We start from the raw sequence: 21520 nt of genomic DNA on the forward strand, positions 1-21520 counted from the left end.
AAACAAGAAGGCTAGATAAAGGAAATGTTGGCAGACTGTTTATAATTGTTGGGTCTTCACCATCAGGACATAGGGGATTGTTTTACTTTTCTGTCTACTTTATGTGTATTTGAAACTTTTCATAATTAGGAGTTAAATAGGTACATACATTCCTAGAATATTAATTTTCAAAAAATAATTTTCTGGGTTTTTCCTAAGCATGATTTAAGGGCTAATTTGTCCACATTCCCCATTATGAGGCAAAGAATTCTTAAGGACATGGGTGATAACTAGAATCAAACCTTTTCATAGACCACCGGTAGGAGAATAAATTGATGCAACTTTTGTGGAGGGCAATTTGGCAATAACTCCCACAAAAGACAAATACCTTTACCCATCATTCTAACTTCTAGGAATGTATTCTGTAGACATATGCAAAGGTCTCCTGTGAGAGATGAGCAGGGATGTTCACTGCAACACTGTTTATAATATCAAGGAACTGGAAGTAATCGAATAGTCTATCAATAAGGAACTGGTTAAAGGTATTACAGGCACTCAGAAAATAGAATATTTAAGCAGCCCTTAAAAGTAATGTAGTAGGTCTACATTGCTGATATGGAAGTGTTTCCAAGAAATTAAAAAGATAAAAAACAAGTGGAGAAAACTATGGACCCATTTGGAGTTTTAAAAAAATATAAGGATGCAAGAAATGGGTAACAGTAGTTACCTTCTGGCTGTAAAATTGGCAGGAGAGGAGATTTTTACTTTTCATTTCATATAGTTGAATGTCATGTCATTATAAAAGAGAAAAAAAATTTAACTGAGAAATATTATCTTGTGAATGTAATTAGTCAGGTGATTCTGCCAGGAGGAAATTGATAAACATATAATTTTTAAATTCTGTAAATTGTATACTGTTTGAAAGTAACAAGAATATTCCTTCTATGGTATTGGTAAATTATGCAAAATTATATGAAATTCTCTTTGAAAGTACTTGGATCTCTTCAAATGATGTTATATAAAAGATGGAATTTTACTGTTTTTAAATGCAAATTATAGCTGCAAAACCACTAGAGAAATATTTCAGTTTATCTACCAAGGAACAAAACTGGCTTTAAATATGCATTAGCCTTCTGTGTGTAAAAATCAGACTTAGGGCTAGTGGCATCTACTATGCTTCAAGCACTTTTGACATTCATCATCTCACTGAATTCTCAAAGTACCCCTGCAGAGTGGGCGGTGTCAGTTCTAATTGTCAGATGAAGAAACTGAGGCTGGGGATACTACCAACTTACTCAAGGTCACAGAAGTAAATAGTCAGGAACCCAAGGCAATTTACTTGGCTCGCTCTGCCACACTGTCTTCTTAATTTGGGGGAAAATCAAAGGGAAAAATAAGAGAAAATCACCTAGCTTTTGATCCTTTTCTACGTATTTTTCTATAACTAGATGTGCTCTCTGAACTTGTCACGTCCTAGGAGAAAATACTTAGAGGGCATAATGGGGGTCCAGGATTCTGAGTAGTACATCAGCTGAGTTTTCTTGGATGTTCTCAGTAAAACAGAGAATTAACAGCTCAGTGTTCTTTTTCCCCCTCAGATATTGTGGATGCTTTATCAGATCCAAAGAAGTTTCTTTCAATTACGGAAAAGAGGGCAGACCAAATGAGAGCTATGGGCATTGAAACCGTAAGTAGTGCTGGGCACTTAACGACAGCCAAATAGAAATGTAGTCGTCAAACAGTGACGACAAGGGTAAGATCAAGTAATACATTAATAGAACAAGTTCAGAGAAGGTTTTTGAAACTGAACTTATCAATTCAACAAAATCGTTTCAAAGGTCAATGAGAGTAGCATATTTAATAAAATAAGTATGGCCACCATCTGGAAAAAAAACACTTAATCACCATGGTTTAACGCACGTCTGGGGACCCTTCCCCCACTAGAAATGAAATGAAAAGCATCCATGGTGCTATTAAGAATGTTTAAAATACATGATGTTTTTTGTGATATACTCAAATACCAGCAAACCCAATTCAATAACTGAGTGAAATTGACAGTTATGATTATTTCTTTATTTTTTTACCAGTCTTGCATCCAGCCTTCTCCCATTTCAGTACACACTGGTGTTGTTTGTTTCTTTGTATGTAAAGCTCCTTTTACCGTACTCCTCAGTTTGGAGTGGAAGCAGCAATCTCTCCAGTAGCTAGAAAAAGAGCAGGTGCGGACCGGGCCTGGTGGCTCAGGCGGTTAGAGCTCCATGTTCCTAACTCTGAAGGCTGCCGGTTCGATTCCCACATGGGCCAGTGGGCTCTCAACCACAAGGTTGCCAGTTCGATTCCTCGAGTCCCGCAAGGGATGGTGGTCTCCACCCCCTGCAACTAAGATTGAACACGGCACCTTGAGCTGAGCTGCTGCTAAGCTCCCAGATGGCTCGGTTGGAGCGCATACGCTCAACCAAAAGGTTGCCGGTTCAACTCCCACAAGGGATGGTGGGCTGCGCCCCTGCAACTAGCAACGGCAACTGGACCTGGAGCTGACCTGGGCCCTCCACAACTAAGACTGAAAGGACAACAACTTGACTTGGAAAAAAAGTCCTGGAAGTACACACTGTTCCCCAAAAAAGTCCTGTTCCCCTTCCCCAATAAAATCTTTAAAAAGAAAGAGAAGGTGCATCCTGTTTGTGAAAGAATTGCATCTTCTTTCCTTGGCTTCGTCTTATGCCTCAAGCCTGAGGAAGTCATATAACATTCCCCTCCTGCCAGGCAAAGATGTGTTAAGAGAGTTGAAGGAGAAAAGTTGAGTGGTACAGAATCAGTAAAACAGAGAATGTGCAAGACAGTTGAACTCGAGGTGGCATTCACTTGGGTTAATATTAAACATTTCTGTTCCAAGAGTGACATAGCCGATGTGCCCAGTGACACTTCTAAGAACGACAAAAAAGGAAAGGCCAACACTGCCAAAGCAAATGTGACTCCACAGAGCAGCTCTGAGCTCAGGCCAACAACCACAGCCGCGCTGGGATCTGGCATGGAAGCCAAGAAAGGTAAAGGAGGGTTGTTTTAGCTTCTTCTCTACTCTGGCAATTTTAGAATCTTTGTAAAGAGTCTTTTATGAAGGTATTTAGAATTGTTAATTTGCAATTTTCATTGGCCCATAAAACTGAAGATCAGCCTGTTTTCTTATGGCTTGGGCAAACTGCTTCAATTCCCTCTATTTCACAGGGAGTCGGGATTTGGGTTTTTTCTGCTAGATTCCTGCACCCTAGTGGATACAATATCCATAGTTTTAGAAAATGTTTAAATTTGGTGTCATTTTTGGAAAGAACTTCCACACATGGTAAACTTCACTAACTCCTCCCTAGTCTCTCCCGGAAACCAACACAGAACTTATCTGGACAGGCAGTGAGTGGGCTCATGAACCAACAGAATCATTACTGTTCAGACAGTTCTAGATCTCTTATTGACAGTTTCCCCCACTGATAGATATGTAGGATCCATAGCAATTCATTTGTAAAATTATCAGATGGGCAGTTGAAGGCCAACTCCATGCAGTAACTTATGGATTAAACAAAAGCTCATAAAAGGTGTCATCACAAAGAATGATGTGTCCCATGTGCTAATATTCAGCTGGCATGTAAAGTGACAACTGTACCAGTTATTCAAAGTTGGCTTCCATTCTTATTGGGCAGGAATCCTTTCTGATTGGATGGGGCCCATCCCATACTGGTCATTAAACATTTTACGTATGCTCCTTGACCATGAATCACTTACTAAACTCACTCTTTTTTTAATTAGAATTTCTTTTTTTTCCTACTGATGTTTTACTAAATATATATATTTCCCATTTATATATGAATTCACTGTCTTTGGTGTAAGGAAATCAAGTTGTTTGTGTACTTAAATACATATAGTATACTTAACCATGCAGTTTAAGGAAAGAAACTACAAGTTTTCCTAAACCAAAGCAACCTAGTAGTTAATATAGCAGGAAAGTGTGCATGGAGCTTCATGAAACAAATTAGAAAATGAGACTGCACAAAAGTAGCCCAAATTGTACTTTGCCTGCAGCTGTTTTTCTATTCTTCCTGGACAGAACATGAAGCAAGGTAATGACGCAGGCTTTGGGCATTCCGTACCAGCACTGGTCGTTGTTACCATTAGCCACTCAGACAGAGATAGACAGTGGAAAATGGAAGAGCTTCTGTTTAGTTAAAGTTCTTGTATCACACCTACTTAGTAAAAAGACACTTGTAATCATAATGACTTAAGTGGCCTGAAAAACATTGCAGTGTGACCAGCTTACAGAAGACAAAGTGACTCTAGTTCTAGAAGGGAACATGTTTGCATTTGGAACTGCCTCATCCCTGGTTCCAAACAAGGCTGCATTTGAAGGAGCCAAACAGCTCTCACTTCCACTCCAGTCTCCTTAATAGACACCCTGAGAAAGAGAGTCGACGTGCTGTTTCACTTTGGCTTTTTATTCAGGAGACTTGGAAGCCTCCTCTAAGCGACAGTACCAGGTTCTATAATAAATGCCTTCACACCTTCAGGACCCTTACGTGGTCAGAGCAGTAAGATAGGGCAGGCTCCCACACAACGGCCAGCCCAAGAAGTGGTCAGTGAGGGCTGACCCTCAGAAACAGAAGGGGAGAGGGCATCCCTTCCCGCAAAGATCCCGGAGAAAACTTATGGATGAGATCCCAACTGAGTTGGGCATTGAAACATAGGTCTGAGTCAAACAGGAAGAGAAAGTGAAGGAGCCAAGAGAACACAGCCTAGGAGGAAGCAACATAGGAAGCAACCTAGATGTAGGAAAATGGGGCAGGGCGAATGCTGATAGGTGGTGGTGAGTAGTTCACTTATCCTGGTCTGGACAGGGTTCTGGGATCACCTGGAAAAGGCAACGAAGAATGACAATCAAAGGAATATTTTAAGATTAATATAGTCTCCGTAGAAGAACCAATCGAAAGGGTGAGATAGATGCTAAGAGCCAGTTAAGAATTATGGTAGTCATGCTGCTATTATAACACTTACCATGTTAAATATTTATATTATGTTTATATTATATTTATATATTATGATAACAACCAGAGAAACGGGTTATTGTAGGCAAGACAACACCTCCTTCATCCGTGTGTCTTTGGAACCATGCTTAGTAAAGATCTAACAGTCTCTTTTCTTAAGAAGTAAATGGCTGATTAATGAATGACCCGTACTAGTAGCAAGGGGAGTCTGGATTAGGTGGGGAGTAGTTAGGGTGAAAGAAGGAAGGGCAGGAAGAATAGAAATAAGTTGGTAAAACTTTTTGGCCCTTAGGGAGGAAGAGGCTCAGCAATAATTCAGAGACTTGAAGGACAGGTCCCAAATAGACGATGCTATTGAGAGCAGAGAAGTGAAGAGGCAGAACTGCTTTTGGTGAGATGATTCCAGTCCTGGATATCATCAAGTTCAAGTTGTTAATGATGCACCTGGGTAGAAACATGTGACAGCGGAGCTATGGTAGGTCTAGAGGATGGAGGAGGGAGGGCGGGGAGGGAAGGAGGGAATGAAAACGAGAACGAGAATGGTTGGAAAGGGAGAATGAATCGAAAAACAGAGATCTATGTTATAGGAAGAATGAGTTTTGGGAAGGTTTATAGATAGTCCAGAGAAGTTAAGACTGCAAAATTAATGTTGAATTAGACACACTTTGATGGTGAAGGTGGAAATCAGGTTAGAAAAATTTGATGTTTTAAGACATAAAATGGTCGTTATGGAGGACAGTAGCATGCTGGTAAGAACCAATGACAAGAAAGAGAAGGAAAATGCACGAAAGGGCTGTATATTAAAACAAGCCTCTGAGGAAGAGCTGACCAAGCCATGACCAAAAAAACCACCCAGATAACCTCATGAGCAATAATTCTCATCCAGCCCACCAGTCAACCTCAAATGCATGAGCAAGACACGCAGAGATCAGCCAAACCAGCTCAGACCAACCAACCCAATGAAACATGACATCAGTAAATGATGGTTGTTTTAAGCCACTAAAACTTGAGGTCATGTGTTATGCAGCATATGCTGACTGATACACCTTCCATCAGAGTTTTTTCCTTCCACCCTGAAACTTCTCTTCACTCGTCCTTCTTCATGGCTTGGACAGAACATCTCTCTTCCCTCCTTATGCAGCAGGATCTCTCCCTTTCCTTTAATTCAGCTCTTCCTCAGAGGCTTGTTTCAATACATAGCCCTCTTGTGCATTTTCCTTCTCTTTCTTTTCATTGGTTCGTACCAGCATGCTACTGTCCTCCATAATGACCATGTTATGTCTTAAAACATCAAATTTTTCTAACCTGATTTCCACCTGAGATAAGGCAACACTGCTGATCTTAGCTGTCCCCACTCACGTTTGGGGTTCAGTGAGCTTTAGGTTGATCTAAGGTGATGTTGGCTGGACAAGTGTGCTCTGTCCCATGTGGACTCTCATCTTCCATCAGGCTAGCCTGGGCTTGTTTACATGGCAGTGGCAAGGTTCTAAGATGGAGAATGGGAGTGTGGAAGGCCCATTGAGTCCTAGGCTTCCTAGAAGTGGCACAAAGTCCTTTCTAGTACATTTCTTTCAACAAGCAAGTCACATTCAAGGGTTGGGGAAACAGACACCATATCTTGATAGGAGGAACTCCAAAGTCATTTGGCAGTAGGTATGGAAACAGGGAAAGTAAAGAATTTGGGCCATTTTTTCAGTCTACCACATTGATCATACTATCCAGGTTAATACTCAAGTCGGGGTGATACTAGAGGAGAGAGATAAGCTAGAAAAGGAAAAGGTTAAAGAAGCAAGGAACAGATAAGGGTGAGAGGATGTGTGGTGGATGTGAGGGAGTGAGTAAAGTTGATTGTATGGAACTGTGGCAGAAAGAGGCACCTTTAAGTGACAGGTCTTGGAGGAGGGACAGTTTCAGTGTTAACATACCGTTTATAGCTGTCAGCAGGAGGTGAGGTAAAATGGAGAAGATTTCTAAAATGGAAGGCATCATAGAAATGAGAAGGAAAGTAAGGAAATGGATTCTTGTCATAGGTATTGAATCTCTCTGATGGAGGCTTGGGGATGCTTCCGTGAGAAAGCCATGAGCTGGACGCTGGAGTTCATGGAGCAGGTTAATGTACGACCTAGAAGGACACATGTGGAGGTAGCAGGCTCAGCAGAACCTCATCTAAGTGAGGGGCCTGTCCTTTTGCCTGGTAGCTTCTAGGGGAATACTAAAAAAGTGCAGGAGGGAAATTTCTAGGTGTTCTCCCATTCCTCTCTAGGAATCAGGGGACTGGGTGTGGGGAGAGTCGGGAAATAAACTACTCCAGTGGCCTTTGTGGGAAGAGATGTCATTTGAGAAAGCCAGCTTCCATTTTCTCTCTATAGAACTGTCTTAATTTGGGTCACCCTGAAGCAGACCCTGAGATAAGGTTTCAAGTGCAAGTAATTTATTGGGGTCGGGGGTATACAGTGGATACAGACAGGTGGGGGTATGGAGAGGTGACACAAGGAAGAGAAGATAGCCAATAATCGGAGTGTTTTCAAGCTTGTTCCCACTGAAGCACCTGGAGCTCAATGGCCCTGGAAATACACCCTAGCTTCTTCATCTGCCCTGTCCTGCTTCTCTTACCCCTTTAGGGATTTCTCCCAAGAGCCTTCCCTCAATAAATTATGTGCACCCGAATCCCCATCTCAGGCTCTGCTTGTAGGAAACACAACCTAAGACAATAAGCATTTCAGTTAAGTGTCTATTTAATTGTTTTGTAATAAGAAATGCATATGTTTATATTCATAACATCACATGTAACGTTTTCAGATGAGATTTCAAAACTGAATTGTCAATTATCATATATTCTAATTTTTAATATACACAATGTCTAATCTTTTTTCTAAAGGTATTGAACTTATCCCTCAGGTGAGGATAGAAGATTTGAAGCAGATGAAGGTAAAATTGCTCGGTCATTTTCCCAGCACTCTTGTATTACGCATATTGGTGAAACCAATATATTTTTGTTTCTCACCTAGTGTAATTATTGTGGCTACAAAAAAACCCACATATTTTGGGTCCTCTTTGTTTCTTCCACAGGCTTACTTGAAGCATTTAAAGAAACAACAGAAGGAGCTAAATTCTTTAAAGAAGAAACATGCAAAGGTAGAGTGTTTCATGTATGCATGCTTATTTTGTGTGTAGCTTTGTTTTCCTGTTTGGATTTTTTCTTTCTTTTAGCTCTTTAATGAAAACCTAAAGCTACTATTTTGTGTTCTGGACCAGTGAATTCTTCACCAACAAAAAGACTATTGAGAACCTGCTTCCAGACAACTGGACAGCAGTACATGTATTTTAACTGGTTAGAAATAAAATTAAAGCATAGAATCCCTTCGGGATCTGTTGTCACTGATTTGTAATCTGCATTTCTAACACCTACTATTTCAAAAGCATAACAAAGCTTCACCTATTTAAAACTTGTTTCATAATATGATTTATCTACACATGTGGCATAAAGACCTTTGAAGACCAGCTCACAATCTTAGCCTCTAGGTACCGAAATTCCCTGGGTCATTGGCAGACAGTATGCCACATACAGTGCATGGAGGGAGAAGCTGACAAGTTCTAAACCTCTCGCCCACGGCCCCTAGAGACAGAGCTCTTCTCACTTTTCCCCAATTATGTAAACTCTGCTCCATGACCTACTTCTGAAATACAGTTATTTTTTCCTTCTTACCCATAAGAAGAGGTCTTCTGATAGAGATTGGGAGAAATTATGTGAGCTGGCTATAAGTTGAAGAGAGCAGCAGGCGGTGGCCTCAGGAATTTTAGGATGGGTTGAAAAACTTCACAGCACTCGGACACCGTCCTGCTTTCCAGTCTCTGCTCACAGAGAAAGGCGGAAGACAGAATACCTCTTTCCTTCCTAAGATGCCTCACTATACAGCTGGATAGTGTGTGTCCATTATCCTGGCAGGATAATGTGTGTCCTCTTCCATTAAGGACAGTGAGAACAAGAGAAACTTCATTTCTTAAAAGGACCTCTGAGTTCTTTTAAACTAATCCTGCGTTCCCACTTCTTTATGTCTGACCCAAGCCTCAAACCAAGGCATGTCCTACAGAGCTGGACTTGAGTGATGGACCTCTGAATCACTCCACATATTAAGATGCAAAGAGCATGGCCTGGAACTATGTCATTTCTTTACCAGTGTGTACTCCTTTGAGAAATTCAGCCTAATCTTGCCTAATAATAGTCCCTATATTATTGAACTGATGGCTTAATGGATTTGCTGATATTGAGGCCATTTCAAAGACTGTTTGCTCCTAAATTTCTTGAACAATTCCAAACAGTGGCATTCTTTTCATTGTCCGTAGGGAAAACGTTCTACAGGTTTTTGTAAGTGTGAGACTATGGGAGAGAGAGCTATTTAAACTAGTGATTTTAATTTTGTTGGTCATTGGCAATGAGCTAGAATAGGGAAAGGAAACAGAAAAGGAGAGAGAAAAGGAAATAAGAGAGTATACCTACATGACTTTAATTATTAAGAATAGAGTTGGTTACCCGTATGACAACGCATCATTCAGCAGATTTTTCCTTCCATTTAAACTGGATCTCTGTCATTGAGACAGGCATTTCAATGGTCTTTGGGCTACTTGGAAACTTAAAATGTTTGGCCTCATCCTCATTTAATATTTCCTTGAGGCATGACCAGGAAATATGGTGACTGATAATAATAATAATGATGATAATGATGATGATTAATAATAATAATAATAATAATAATGGCAGCTAGAATTTTTTCATGCTCAGTACTTTCCAGATGCTGTGTTCAGCACTATACAGTTATTATCTCGTTTAAGATTTTCTACCCTATAAGGTAAATTCTATTTCAGTCCCCATTTTGCATGTGAGGAAATAAAGGATTAGGAAGGTTATGCAACTGAATTAAGGTCCCAGAGTTAGAGAGCAGCAGAGCCCGTATTTGAGCCCAAATCATCTGAGCCTAGAACTGCATTATTCTGTGTAGAATATTAGAGGCTTCACTAGGTAAACCAGTTCCCCTCGTTGTATGAAATGCAGTGGCAGCACGTGGAATGTTATGAAAATCTCCATCTAGTTTGGACAATGTCAACATCCAGGTTACAGGTACGAAGAAAGGATGACCCTCAATTCTTTAGAACTTGACCCACATAATACTGAGCAGAATGGTCTGCTGATTTCCTTGTCGAAACCTTTGAGTCCAAACTGACTCAAGTCAGTGAACAGGCCTATCTGCTTAATCAAAAAAGTGTCTAAGATGGTGTCCTAGCTTGGGCTTCTATAACAAATTGCCGTGGACCAGGTGGCTGAAAAAGCAAACATTAAATTCTCCCAGTTTTGGAGGCTGCAAGTCCAAGATCAAGGTACAGCAGATTCAGTGTCTGATGAGAGCCCTTTTCCTTGTTTGCAGATGACCTCCTCCTGCTGTGTCCTCTCCAGTCTCTTCTTAAAAGGGCACTAATCCCATTCACAAGGGCTCCACCCTTATCACCTAAACACCTCCCATCACATTGAGGATTAGGACTTCAGCATAAGAATTGGGGAGCAGGGACACAAACATCCAGTCCATAGCAGATAAAAAATTCTTTTGCTGTGAGACTATTTAGAGGTGGCTTTACTAGATCTTCCTGTCCACTTCAGACACCATTGCACTTCAGCCCTTCCATTTTCTTCACGTTTTTTGGCAGGGAAATATTCGTATTATTTAATAACCAGTAAATCCCAGGTAGCTGAAAGAATCCAAGGTGCCATCCTTTGCAGAAAACAACCTTGAGCTTCTGGGAGCCCCACATTATAAGAGAAGCAAAACCTAAAAGAATTTAAGTCTCCCTACCTAAATTTGCATGGACTTTTATAACAGTTTAGTGGGCATTTTTTGGAGGAAGTTTTCAAAATTCCTTAGGCCAACTAACAGAGCTAAATTCCCACAGTAAAATATTCAGACCATGACTGCTGCTTTTCAGAAGCATTTCTGAGGAGGGACATACATTTCACAACTTGTTTTTCATACCTTTGTATGCTGCAGAAGTTCAAGTTACAAGTGTGTGATTTTAAGTTTCTGAATGAATTCCTTCTCCCACGTTAAATACACAGGGGGCCCACTTTTATTGAGCTCGATTTGGCAGTATAATTTATTAACCCTATAATCTTTTCTATAATCTTTTTACATAAAACTACTACTACTAACATCTATTTAATGCCACTTGTATGCTTTTCAATTGTGCGATGTGGTCCAATCCTTAGAGGAAAAAATTTTAAACCCAAAGTTGGGTAAACCCAAAGTTGGGAACGTGTTAGATGCCTGTAGTGACCAAACAGGAAGGAAGCTGGCCAGAAAACAGGGAGCACGCATTCCTGTCCAAAGGGCAAGGTAGCCCCAGCTCCTCCTATTGGTGCCTCATGAGTCTATGGGGTTCATTCTCGAAAGAAGAAGAATAAAATCTGAAATTTTTTATGAATTTCTTAATATTTCATTATTGGCCACTGATTCAATCTTTTCTTGAAACACCACGTAGGCCCCAAAAAACAAAACTTCATCTGCAGATTGGCTATGAATCCTTTGTGGGTCACCAATTTGCAATGTCACTATTAGATGAGTCAAATGAAATGCCTGAGAAACTGACTAAACTTTGGCACTTCAGTGAAGCTACTAATGGAAAATTTGCACTTTGCTGTTAAGCAATGTATCTGATAAGACCAAGACTTCTGTTAAATTCATCAATTATACTGTATGGCAAGACCACAACAATAAACCTAGAATTCTGCCACCCACAGAGGCAGTTTATTGGTAATCTCAGAGGTATGTGCTCAGCAAACTTGAATTACTTGGATTTTTCAGCATCATCTGTGGTGCGGTAATTCACAGTCACATCAGTCACAAGAATGAACTGCAGGAGAAGGTTTTCCCACAGGAAGCTGAATTTACTCTTAACTTCTATAAGAAACATTCAAATTCAGCTCAACACTACATATGTATTCCCCCAAAATGTCCCAATTAAGATTGACTTTTAAGTGAACACATTGAATTTAAGTACTCTTGACATCAATGAATGAAAAATGCATATCTCTTCTATAGTGTCTCATGATTTAATTAAGGACCAAGAGAATACAATCGATGATAATTTTGTTTTTGTTTTTGTTTTTTTTGAGTTAAAATGGGCTTAGAGATCATTTCCTGGCTCCTCTGTTTTACACAACAGGCAGCGGAGGCCTGACCCCTGTCACGAGATAACCAGTAATTTGGATCCCTGTTCCATTGTGAAAGAAGAAGGGGTGTCTGAGAACCAGATTATACCAGAACACTTGAGTAATCACTCCCTACCCCACATGGATAAAGTTTTGAGCACGGAGAGAAATACAGAGATATTTTTTCAAGACCAACTTTCTTGTTATTCGTATTAACTGTAATAATTTTAATTCAGTATGCTTCTAATTTTTCAAATTATTGCTACATACACTAGATGACTTGCAGTTCATAACCAACCCATGAATTAGGTTAGGCAAATGGATCGTGTGCAGTTTTCTAATTATTGACTGAGCTGGGACCAGAATCCAATTCTTCTTGCTACATGCTAATTTTTCATTCATGAAACAAATATTTATTGGGCATCTGTTTGTAACAAACTTTGTGCCTCACACAAAGGGTTGTCCTGCTCTTGTAGAGCATATCTTATAAACAAGTCCATCATCATAAACACCTTTATGTTACAAACAGCCTCTTTCTCATATCTAATTGGCTTACTAGGTTCACAAGAATATATCCATAAGAAATACTGTGTTTCCCCGAAAATAAGACCTAGCCAGACCATCAGCTCTAATGCGTATTTTGGAGCAAAAATTAATATAAGACACCGTCTTATTTTACTATAAGACCCCGTCTTATTTTACTATTAGACGGGGTCTTGTATAATATAATGTAATGTAATGTAATACCCGGTCTTATTTTACTATAAGAGCAGGTCTTATATAAGACCGGGATTTATATTAATTTTTGCTCCAAAAGATGCATTAAGGCTGATGGTCTGGCTAGGTCTTATTTTTGGGGAAGCACAAGTAGTCTGTCAGCTTACTTCTAAGCCTCAAAGCCTTTCCTTTTCCTGTGCTGCACTATTGTATTTAAAGAAATAATCTTCACCTTCCTTTCAATGATATTTGCAAGAGACATATGTTTTAATCTAGATTTGTATAGAGCCCCTTATTTATTTGCCCAGGAAAATTAACACATGTGTTAAACAGACAGGATGACTTCTAAATCCAGAAGGTAGATTGGTAGTAGGGCATTTTAGCAGGGATTTTTTTATTTTGTTTTAGTTTTTTTCCTAAGACAGTGCGAGAGTCATTAACTCCGTTCAAATAAGGATATGTCAAGTACTCATCTGTTCCCTGGGGCAGTAGATTAAGCTTGGAGGAAAGGTTTGATTAAATTATTCTGGTCGCTGTCTCTTATCCCAAGTCACTCTCTGAGTATTATCATGGATATTGAATAATATAAATAGGTTCATACGTCACTATTTTGAATAAGGTGCAACATGCATTTATAATATGATTTATATTATATTTACTTTTAATCCTAACAACCCTGTGACTGAGGTATCACTACTCCAATGATAAAAATGAATAGACTGAGAGAGTAAATAACTTGTCCCAGAATTTGAGACTGAAGAACCCATTTCCTTAACCCAATGCCGTGTTGCAGAAACCCTGGCTGAAATGTGTTTATAACACAACAGTGTGCAGATAGCTAGATTTATGAGGTGTTCCAACCACAAATTAAACAAGACACTGTTACATAGACTTCCCTGACCCCAAATCCACAGAAAGACAATTTCCCTTTTGGCCACCCTCCCCGATTGTCCCCATTGTGAATTCCTGTTCTGAGAACCCTCCCACCCAGCGCCATTCTCTCCACAACTCCCAAAAGCATTTATCCACTAGGCAAGAATGCTGGGACCTTGTGCACCATTGCATTGGTGAAGAATATGTGCATAAACAAATTGTAGATCAAGTCTTTGTTATTATCTAACAGTTCTGGGAGATTACAGAAATCTTGGGAAAGTTAAAAATACTTTCCTCGTTTATATTTTATGAAATCTTTTAAAGATTTTTATGAATTAGGTTTGCTTAAAGTTGAAAATACCTTAGGAAGAAAATTAATTTTAAAAAAGTTGATCACTTTAAAATAAATAAGCAAAGCGAACTATGACTGTAAGGATGCTATAAAACCTAAAAAAAAAAAAAAAAAAATCTTTCCATTCCAGTCTTAAATACACCATTTCATTTCTCTAAGTTTCTCAAGAGTAAAATCAAGTTTCATTTAGAATCGGATATTACTGATTGTATTGATTTCCTCTATGAGAGGCTGAGCAGCTAAGGAAATCTGACTGTGGGCAAATTATCAGGAGGAAAGATTTTTTTATGGAGAAATACTTCTTTTCAAAGTGTGCCCCATTTCAGTGATCGAATGAAGCAGGGAAGAAATAGTTTAAAGATCTATAAAACTGAAGACCAGAGCTCCTAAATACTATCATTCTCTTGAATGTATCTAGACAAGGAAACCAGTGAAAATACCAAGTGATAGGGATTCAAAATCAGCTGACAGTGACAACCACATTGGTAATTCTCATTATGTAGTGATAATGTTCAAGACCTTCCAAAATGTGCCAGGTATTTAAAAGCCATGTCACATGATGAATAGTTATATTCAGCATATGAAAAAAGAAATTTGGCCGCTGAAATAGTCAATGTTATCATATTAACTTTGTATGGGGACAGATGGTTACTGCACTTATTGTGATCATTTTGTACGGTATATAAATGTCAAATCAATATGTTGTACACTGAAATTAATATAGTATATCAACTATATTTTAGTAAATAGTCATTTAAAAAAGGACATATGACAGTTGAATTTGGGGACCAATGTGTGCAAGGGGCAGGAGACTAATTGTCTCAGACAGCAAAATGAAGACAGATGGGTAGAAATTCTATGGCTGCTATGTGCGGAACAAGGGATTTTGGGGTGATTTGTGTTGCCCAGTGGTGGGCAGGGCTGTCTTTTGAGGTGGGCACGTTCATTAGGCTGAGGCTGGACATTTCCTTTCTGGGGATACAAGGGACTCTTATGTCGCATGGGAGATCAAAAGTCTTTCCAGTTCTCAGACTTGGTCACTTCTTGATTTCCAAACCAACACTGGAAAAGCTGGTGAAAATTATGGCAGCCATGCTAAGAGTCCAACTCAATACTGCAAATTCTTTTCGTTCAGGAGCACAGTGCCATGCAGAAGTTACATTGTACACAAGTTGACAAAATCGTGGCTCAGTATGACAAAGAGAAGTCGACGCATGAGAAAATCCTAGAGAAGGCAATGAAGAAGAAGGGGTAAGACTGTTTGTTTCCTTCTGGAAACTCTTTACTTCTTTTTTTTTTTTTTTTTTTTTTTTTTTAGTTATATAAACTTTAATCCTCACAACATTTTATATTTTGTCTTTTCCCACAATTCAGCTGTCTGTTTAGGCCAAGGAAGATCTTAGTCTTGACTCTGTTTTCATCATTAAAAATTATTCCTGGAAAATAAGTAACTCATTCACCTGAAGGGAATGATTAAAGTAGAAAAGAGGAGACTTATTCACGTTCTACAGCTTTTGGTTAATGACAGAATAGCTATGTCTCATGTGTTTTCCACTCAAGTATCTTCAAGAGGAATGAGGGAAGAAGGAAAGACAAGCTTAAGTTGGGAAAATTCAAAATTGCAGAAGTCATTTTGCATAGCCAGAAAATAAATAATAAGGTTGATGCACTCAACAAAAGAAATGCAATCTTGATTTTTAATATTTCAAGAATTTTTCGCTTGGGCCAACAGACTGTTGAATAAAACCTTTCATTGCATTTGCTGTGAAAGATTTTTGTCTAGAATTAAGCCCGGGGAATGTTTCTGTAATGCTGCAAGCTCATTGAATAGTAGACAAGAGGGGAAACATATTCAGTGCCAGCCATCCAGAAGTAATAGATTTGATGAGAGACCTAGCATTTTTTTAAAATAATGCTGTTCTCAGAGACACTCTCAATGAATAATATAATGAAGCATTCGGAGTTAGGCCATAAAAATCAGAGCACATATGCTGAAGACAGAAACTCAGAATCTGTTCTGGTTTCAGCAATGGTATGGATATTCCAAAAGGAAAAAATAATCGCTGAAATAAGCAGTAATGGTTGCTGGGCAATTTCCTAGTATATATTTCCTACTCACAATAGAATAAGAAGCACAAATTACCCTATGATGCCAAGAAATGCTATTTTCTCCCTTACTGGCATGTGTCAAAGACAAAAATCTGGCATTACAACCAAAACGGAAGAATTAAAAATTCACTTTAATGCTGAGGACCTATTTTCCAGTTTTTATCGCAAATAGTATTTCATTGAATAAATAAAAAATAGCTTGAAGAAAAGCAATAACCAAAATGGAAACTCTGAAAACACACCCTTGACAATGAAATAATTGTTAGGTCTAAAATGTCTCTTTATGTAGCGGTTGAATTGAGTCATCATGATACAGAATTTTGTAAGGTATGCATCTATTACTAGAAAAACTGATCTTGCCCAATGAACCATAGCATCCCATGTCTGATGAACAAATTGTCTCTTCATCAGAAAACTTTGTAGCAAAGGCCCATGGGAAAGGGAGCATATCTAACTTCTGGCACACATTTGCGATTTTTCATTTTCAGGGGCAGTAATTGTCTTGAAATGAAAAAAGAAACAGAAATTAAAATTCAGACACTGACATCAGATCACAAATCTAAGGTAAGAAAACGCCTATTTTTGCAGCAGCAACTTGCACAATATACTTTGTAATTTTTTCAAAACAGTACCTAGTATAAATCAAATAACATTAGCCTGGGGCTCCTATGGGAAGTGAAGGGGTCCAGGCCACAGACTCACTGGCTTTGGGAAGAGCCATTTCATAGAACATCTTTTCCTTCATCTGTAGAAATATAACAGTACTGCTAAACAAATATGCTAAAAATGTTTGTTGTCTGCTTCAGAAACATCAAGGGAGATAATAAATGAATATACTAAAAGGAAACACTGTATAAAACATGCTTCCCTATAGAGGTAACATTAAACGTATGTCGGAAAATCACCCAACTAGGGGTTGACTACTCTTGAATACTCCACTCTAACTTTGCTGCAGAAGTTTGTGATAAGAAAAAAATCGAGAGTTGGTATTCTAGGAGAGGAGCCTAACTACTAGTATTTTCCCAAAGAAACAAGAAAAGAGGAGTTTGGGAGACCTTAATTAACTTTGTGGACATTTAGAGAAGTGGATGCTAAATTCCAGTCAAGAACATAAATAATTCTTCCAGCGATAATAGTTATAAAAGAAAAAAGAACTCTTAAAGAAAGCTCCCAACAAGAGCCCATGGTCAAACCAGCCAGCTTCCATATGATGACATGCAATTCTGTCATTCAGCCCCGTGACCCTGCTGAATACATGGGCCAGCCACACTAGTCAAGCTGAAGTTCTCCTTGCTATAGACCATGTCCTATAGACCATGAAGTCTATAGGCGCAATAAGCCATGTGTCTTTGAGAGTGGATCTCCATTTTCTCTTTCTTCTTAACTAGAGTGTTTGAGAATTAATACCTGTGCAACATGCCATGAGTTTTAGATGCTTTGCATAAATAGGGAAGTAGAAACCTTGGCTACTGTATCAGTTAGCTTTTACTGCATAATAAGCCATGCCAAAATGTAGTGGCTTAAGACAACTACCATTTATTAGCTCACAATTCAATGGATCTGAAATTTGAGCTGTATGCAAGTGGGTGGTTCTTCTGCTAATTTCGGTTAGGCTCGCTGGTGTGTCTACAGTCAGCTGGGATTGATGGCGTCACTCTGCTGGTTAGCTGGTGGCTGATTGCTTTTTCCCTACATCAGCTCTCATCCTCTAGCAGGCTAGTACACAGACTCAGACACAGGGTACCCTCAGGATTCCAGAAAGAGCAAAGGACAAACACTTTTCAAGCTTCTACTTGCATCACATTTGCTAGTGTCTCATGACTAAAGTAAATCACAAGGTCAGCCAGATTCAAGGAGGTGGAAAAATAGACTCTAGTTCTTGATGAAAGGAGGTACAAAACCACATTGCAAAGAGCATGGCTATAGGGAATGGAAAACATTTCACCCCAGTATCTGTTACGGTTGACACAATAAGTCATGATCCAGGAATAAGAGAACCCACCTCTCTATTCAGACCTGTTCCTAATGGAAATGAAGCTGGCAAAGCATGAGGTAATGAAGAAAATTCTGATGGAATTGGTAAAGGAAACCAAGGCCCAGACAAACTGGAGTTGGCAAGATAGGCAGTGAACTAACAGGTCATGGTTAAATATCAGAGCCAAAGTGATTGACTTATTTTAATAAGCTATGACTTCCCAATTCCCATTGATTAGTACATATTTTTTGCAGGTCATAGGTGTCTACTGATCCACTAAGTAAATTGGTAGGAGAGATCTAAAATACAGGAATAATAGTATGCTTGTAATTCATACCTGAAATATAAGAATTTCAAGTGGCACCATCCCCTTTTTCCTACATAGGTCAAAGAGATTGTGGCACAGCATACAAAGGAATGGTCAGAAATGATCAACACCCACAGTGCTGAGGAGCAAGAAATCCGGGACCTGCACCTTAGCCAGCAGTGCGAGCTGCTGAGAAAGCTCCTGATCAATGCCCACGAACAGCAAACCCAGCAGCTGAAATTGTCCCATGACAGGTAGGAGAGCTAGCCATCTACAAGATGAAATCCTAATTTTTTGAAAACACTAATTTTGCATGTGTCTATGAGTGAAATCAACTTGATGCATTATAGTGAGCTTTTATGTATATCATATCATATGTTGATATGAGCAAGGTGAACTATAAGAAATGGACTCTGCCATCAAAGTGCTTACAGGTGTTGTCAAGATATGAACACTCACATGAAAAATTAAGTTAAATTACAAGTAGCATATGATACATATGGAAAAGTGTCAGGACAAAGGTTAGAGCTACAACTGGCTTGTGAAAACTGTCCTGGAGTCTCTTAGGAAAAGAAAACACAGGAGATAAAGACCAACCTTTTCTCTGGGCAGAAGAGCATTTATGTCAATTATATATTTTTTATTACAGCTTTGTGCAGCTTGCTTGCTTCTCCCTCAGAGCCTATTATATGCCATAGTTATAGTCTATTGATACACACAAAAGAGTAGAAAATAGAAACATTACATAAATAAATCAAACAAAAACTTCTAAAATGCTAAAATGCATAAATTATCTAGTTGCATTCCCAAGTTCCCAACCTTATTTTGGAGGGATAGATACAGCCATTAGAGCATGAAGTGTTTTTTGCCACAGTTTCCAGTTCTCTTTCAAGGAAACTAAATAAGGTGTACCATGCTACATTTCCTGTAGTTTAATGTTCTATATCCTATCCATTTTAAAGTATGGTTGACCCTTATACAACACAGGTTTGAACTACACACGTCCACTTATATATGGATTTTTTTCAATAAATACATACAGTACTGTAACTGTATTTTCTCTTCCTTATGATTTTCTCAACATTTTCTTTCCTCTAGCTTACTTTATTGTAAGGATACAGTATACAACACATATAACATGCAAACTATGTGTTAACTATTTATTTTATGAGTAAGGCTTCCAGTCAGTAGCAGGCTATTACTAGTTAAGTTTCAGGGAAGTCAAAAGTTATACACAGATTTTCAACTACACAGGGGGTCAGTACCTTAATTTTCATGTTGTTCAGTGTCAACTGTATTCTATTTTTTTGTATGAGATTAGAAGTTGTCTTTTTTACTTGGTTTGCTCAAGATGGCAGAGTAGGTAAAGGCTGTGCTTACCTCCTCCTGTGACCACATTAAAATTACAACTAAATTATAGAACAGTCAACCTGGAGAACCATCTGAAGATGAGCTGAACAGAAGTCTTATAATTAAAAATATAAAGAAGAAGCCATGTTAAGACTTGGGGGTCCAGCCACCATTGTCCCTGTATTGAGACCTTCTCTCATGCCAAATCTGAATCTCCTTTGGCCTGGTGAGCTCTGCTGGCTCCACCCTGGTGATTCCCTGGGACCCCCACCCCACCCAACTCAATCACTACCAGAGGCACTTTCAACAGTGTGCACCCAACCCCATCCTGTGCTGCAGTCTTTCTTGGACAACTCTCAGTTGGCAGCTGACCTCGGTATGCTCTGAGTCTTTTGCTAAATAGCCCCAGGCTTAGCACTGGTGCCAAACTTGATCTGCATTAACCTGGTGAAAACCACTTGCCCCACTATGGTGACTTCCTGAGACCCTGCCTCCCCTAAATTTTACACTGTAGGAGCCTCTTTCAGTGGCTGAACCTTATGGGCAACGGGCACATGGCAACAGGCCTCAGAGTATGCTGGACTATTTGCTTATTTTCCCCAGGCCAAGTACTGGTGCCAGCCTGCATAGGCTCACAGTGTGGCCCCTCCCACACATCTCCAAATCCAGCACAGACAGCAACCAACTTTGGATTGCTTCATAGCTCCTACCAGGTAGGCCCGGGCTGGTCATAGGCAGTGGCTGACCTTGGTCTGCACAGGAGCCCTTCCCAAGGGGTCCCAGAACCAACACACCTGGAGGCCAGCTTCAAACCACAACAGAGCACCACTCACCCAATTAGCCCCACAAGCGGCTCACCCAAAGGGTGGTCTTGGCAGGTATTAGATCCCACTGCGGTGAATCCCATTCTTTGGGGTCAGACCCCACAAAGTATTTCCTATACTGTGGGCATGGCCAATCCTTACAGCCAGTAAGCCTGAGAGTTAAGTCCACCCACAGATGTGCCAATTGCAATCAAGGCTCAACTACAGTTGTACACACACAGGAATACACACACAACCCACACAAGGGACATTCCTGGAGCACTCGGCTTAGATGATCAAGAAGACTGTGCCACTGAACCCTATAGGGCATCTACTACATAAGCCCACCAGGCCAAGACTAAGAGATGTACCAATTCTACCTAATATGTAGAAACAACCTAGAGAGGCAGCCAACATGAGGATACAAAGAAACATGTCCGAAATGAAAAACAGGAGAAAATTCCAGAAAAAAACATAAACTAAATGGAGGCAAGCAATCTACTAGATACAGATTCAAAACAATGGTTATAAGGATGCTCGAGGAACTTAGTGAGAACTTCAACAGAGAGATAGTAAGCATAAAAAAGGACATAAAAAAGAACCAGTCAGAAATGAAGAATACAATAACTGAAATGAAGAATACACTAGAAAGAATCAATAGCAGATTAGATGGAGCACAGGATTTAATCAGTGATTTGGAAGATACGGTGGCAGAAAACACCCAATCAGAACAGCAAAAAGAAAAAACAATAATACAAATCAAGATAATTTAAGGGCTCCTGGGACAACATCAAGTGTAACAACATTCATATGGTAGGGGTACCAGAAGGAGAGAG

At 39.4% G+C, this 21520-nt stretch overlaps 1 protein-coding gene across 6 annotated transcripts in view; it reads left to right on the top strand.

Moving 5' to 3' along the window:
* The window catches only part of PLCB4 (phospholipase C beta 4), a 393005-nt gene that overhangs the window by 353147 nt on the left and 18338 nt on the right, over positions 1–21520 (top strand). For all 6 annotated transcript variants that reach the window (XM_033094862.1, XM_033094858.1, XM_033094863.1 and 3 more), the window contains 7 exons: positions 1578–1666; positions 2873–3023; positions 7882–7931; positions 8073–8138; positions 15276–15391; positions 16738–16813; positions 18610–18785. In XM_033094862.1, the coding sequence (XP_032950753.1) occupies positions 1578–1666; positions 2873–3023; positions 7882–7931; positions 8073–8138; positions 15276–15391; positions 16738–16813; positions 18610–18785 (724 nt within the window). The remainder of the gene's footprint in view (positions 1–1577; positions 1667–2872; positions 3024–7881; positions 7932–8072; positions 8139–15275; positions 15392–16737; positions 16814–18609; positions 18786–21520) is intronic.

The sequence above is a fragment of the Rhinolophus ferrumequinum genome, chromosome 23 (assembly GCF_004115265.2).
Source record: "Rhinolophus ferrumequinum isolate MPI-CBG mRhiFer1 chromosome 23, mRhiFer1_v1.p, whole genome shotgun sequence".
Lineage (NCBI taxonomy): Eukaryota > Metazoa > Chordata > Mammalia > Chiroptera > Rhinolophidae > Rhinolophus > Rhinolophus ferrumequinum.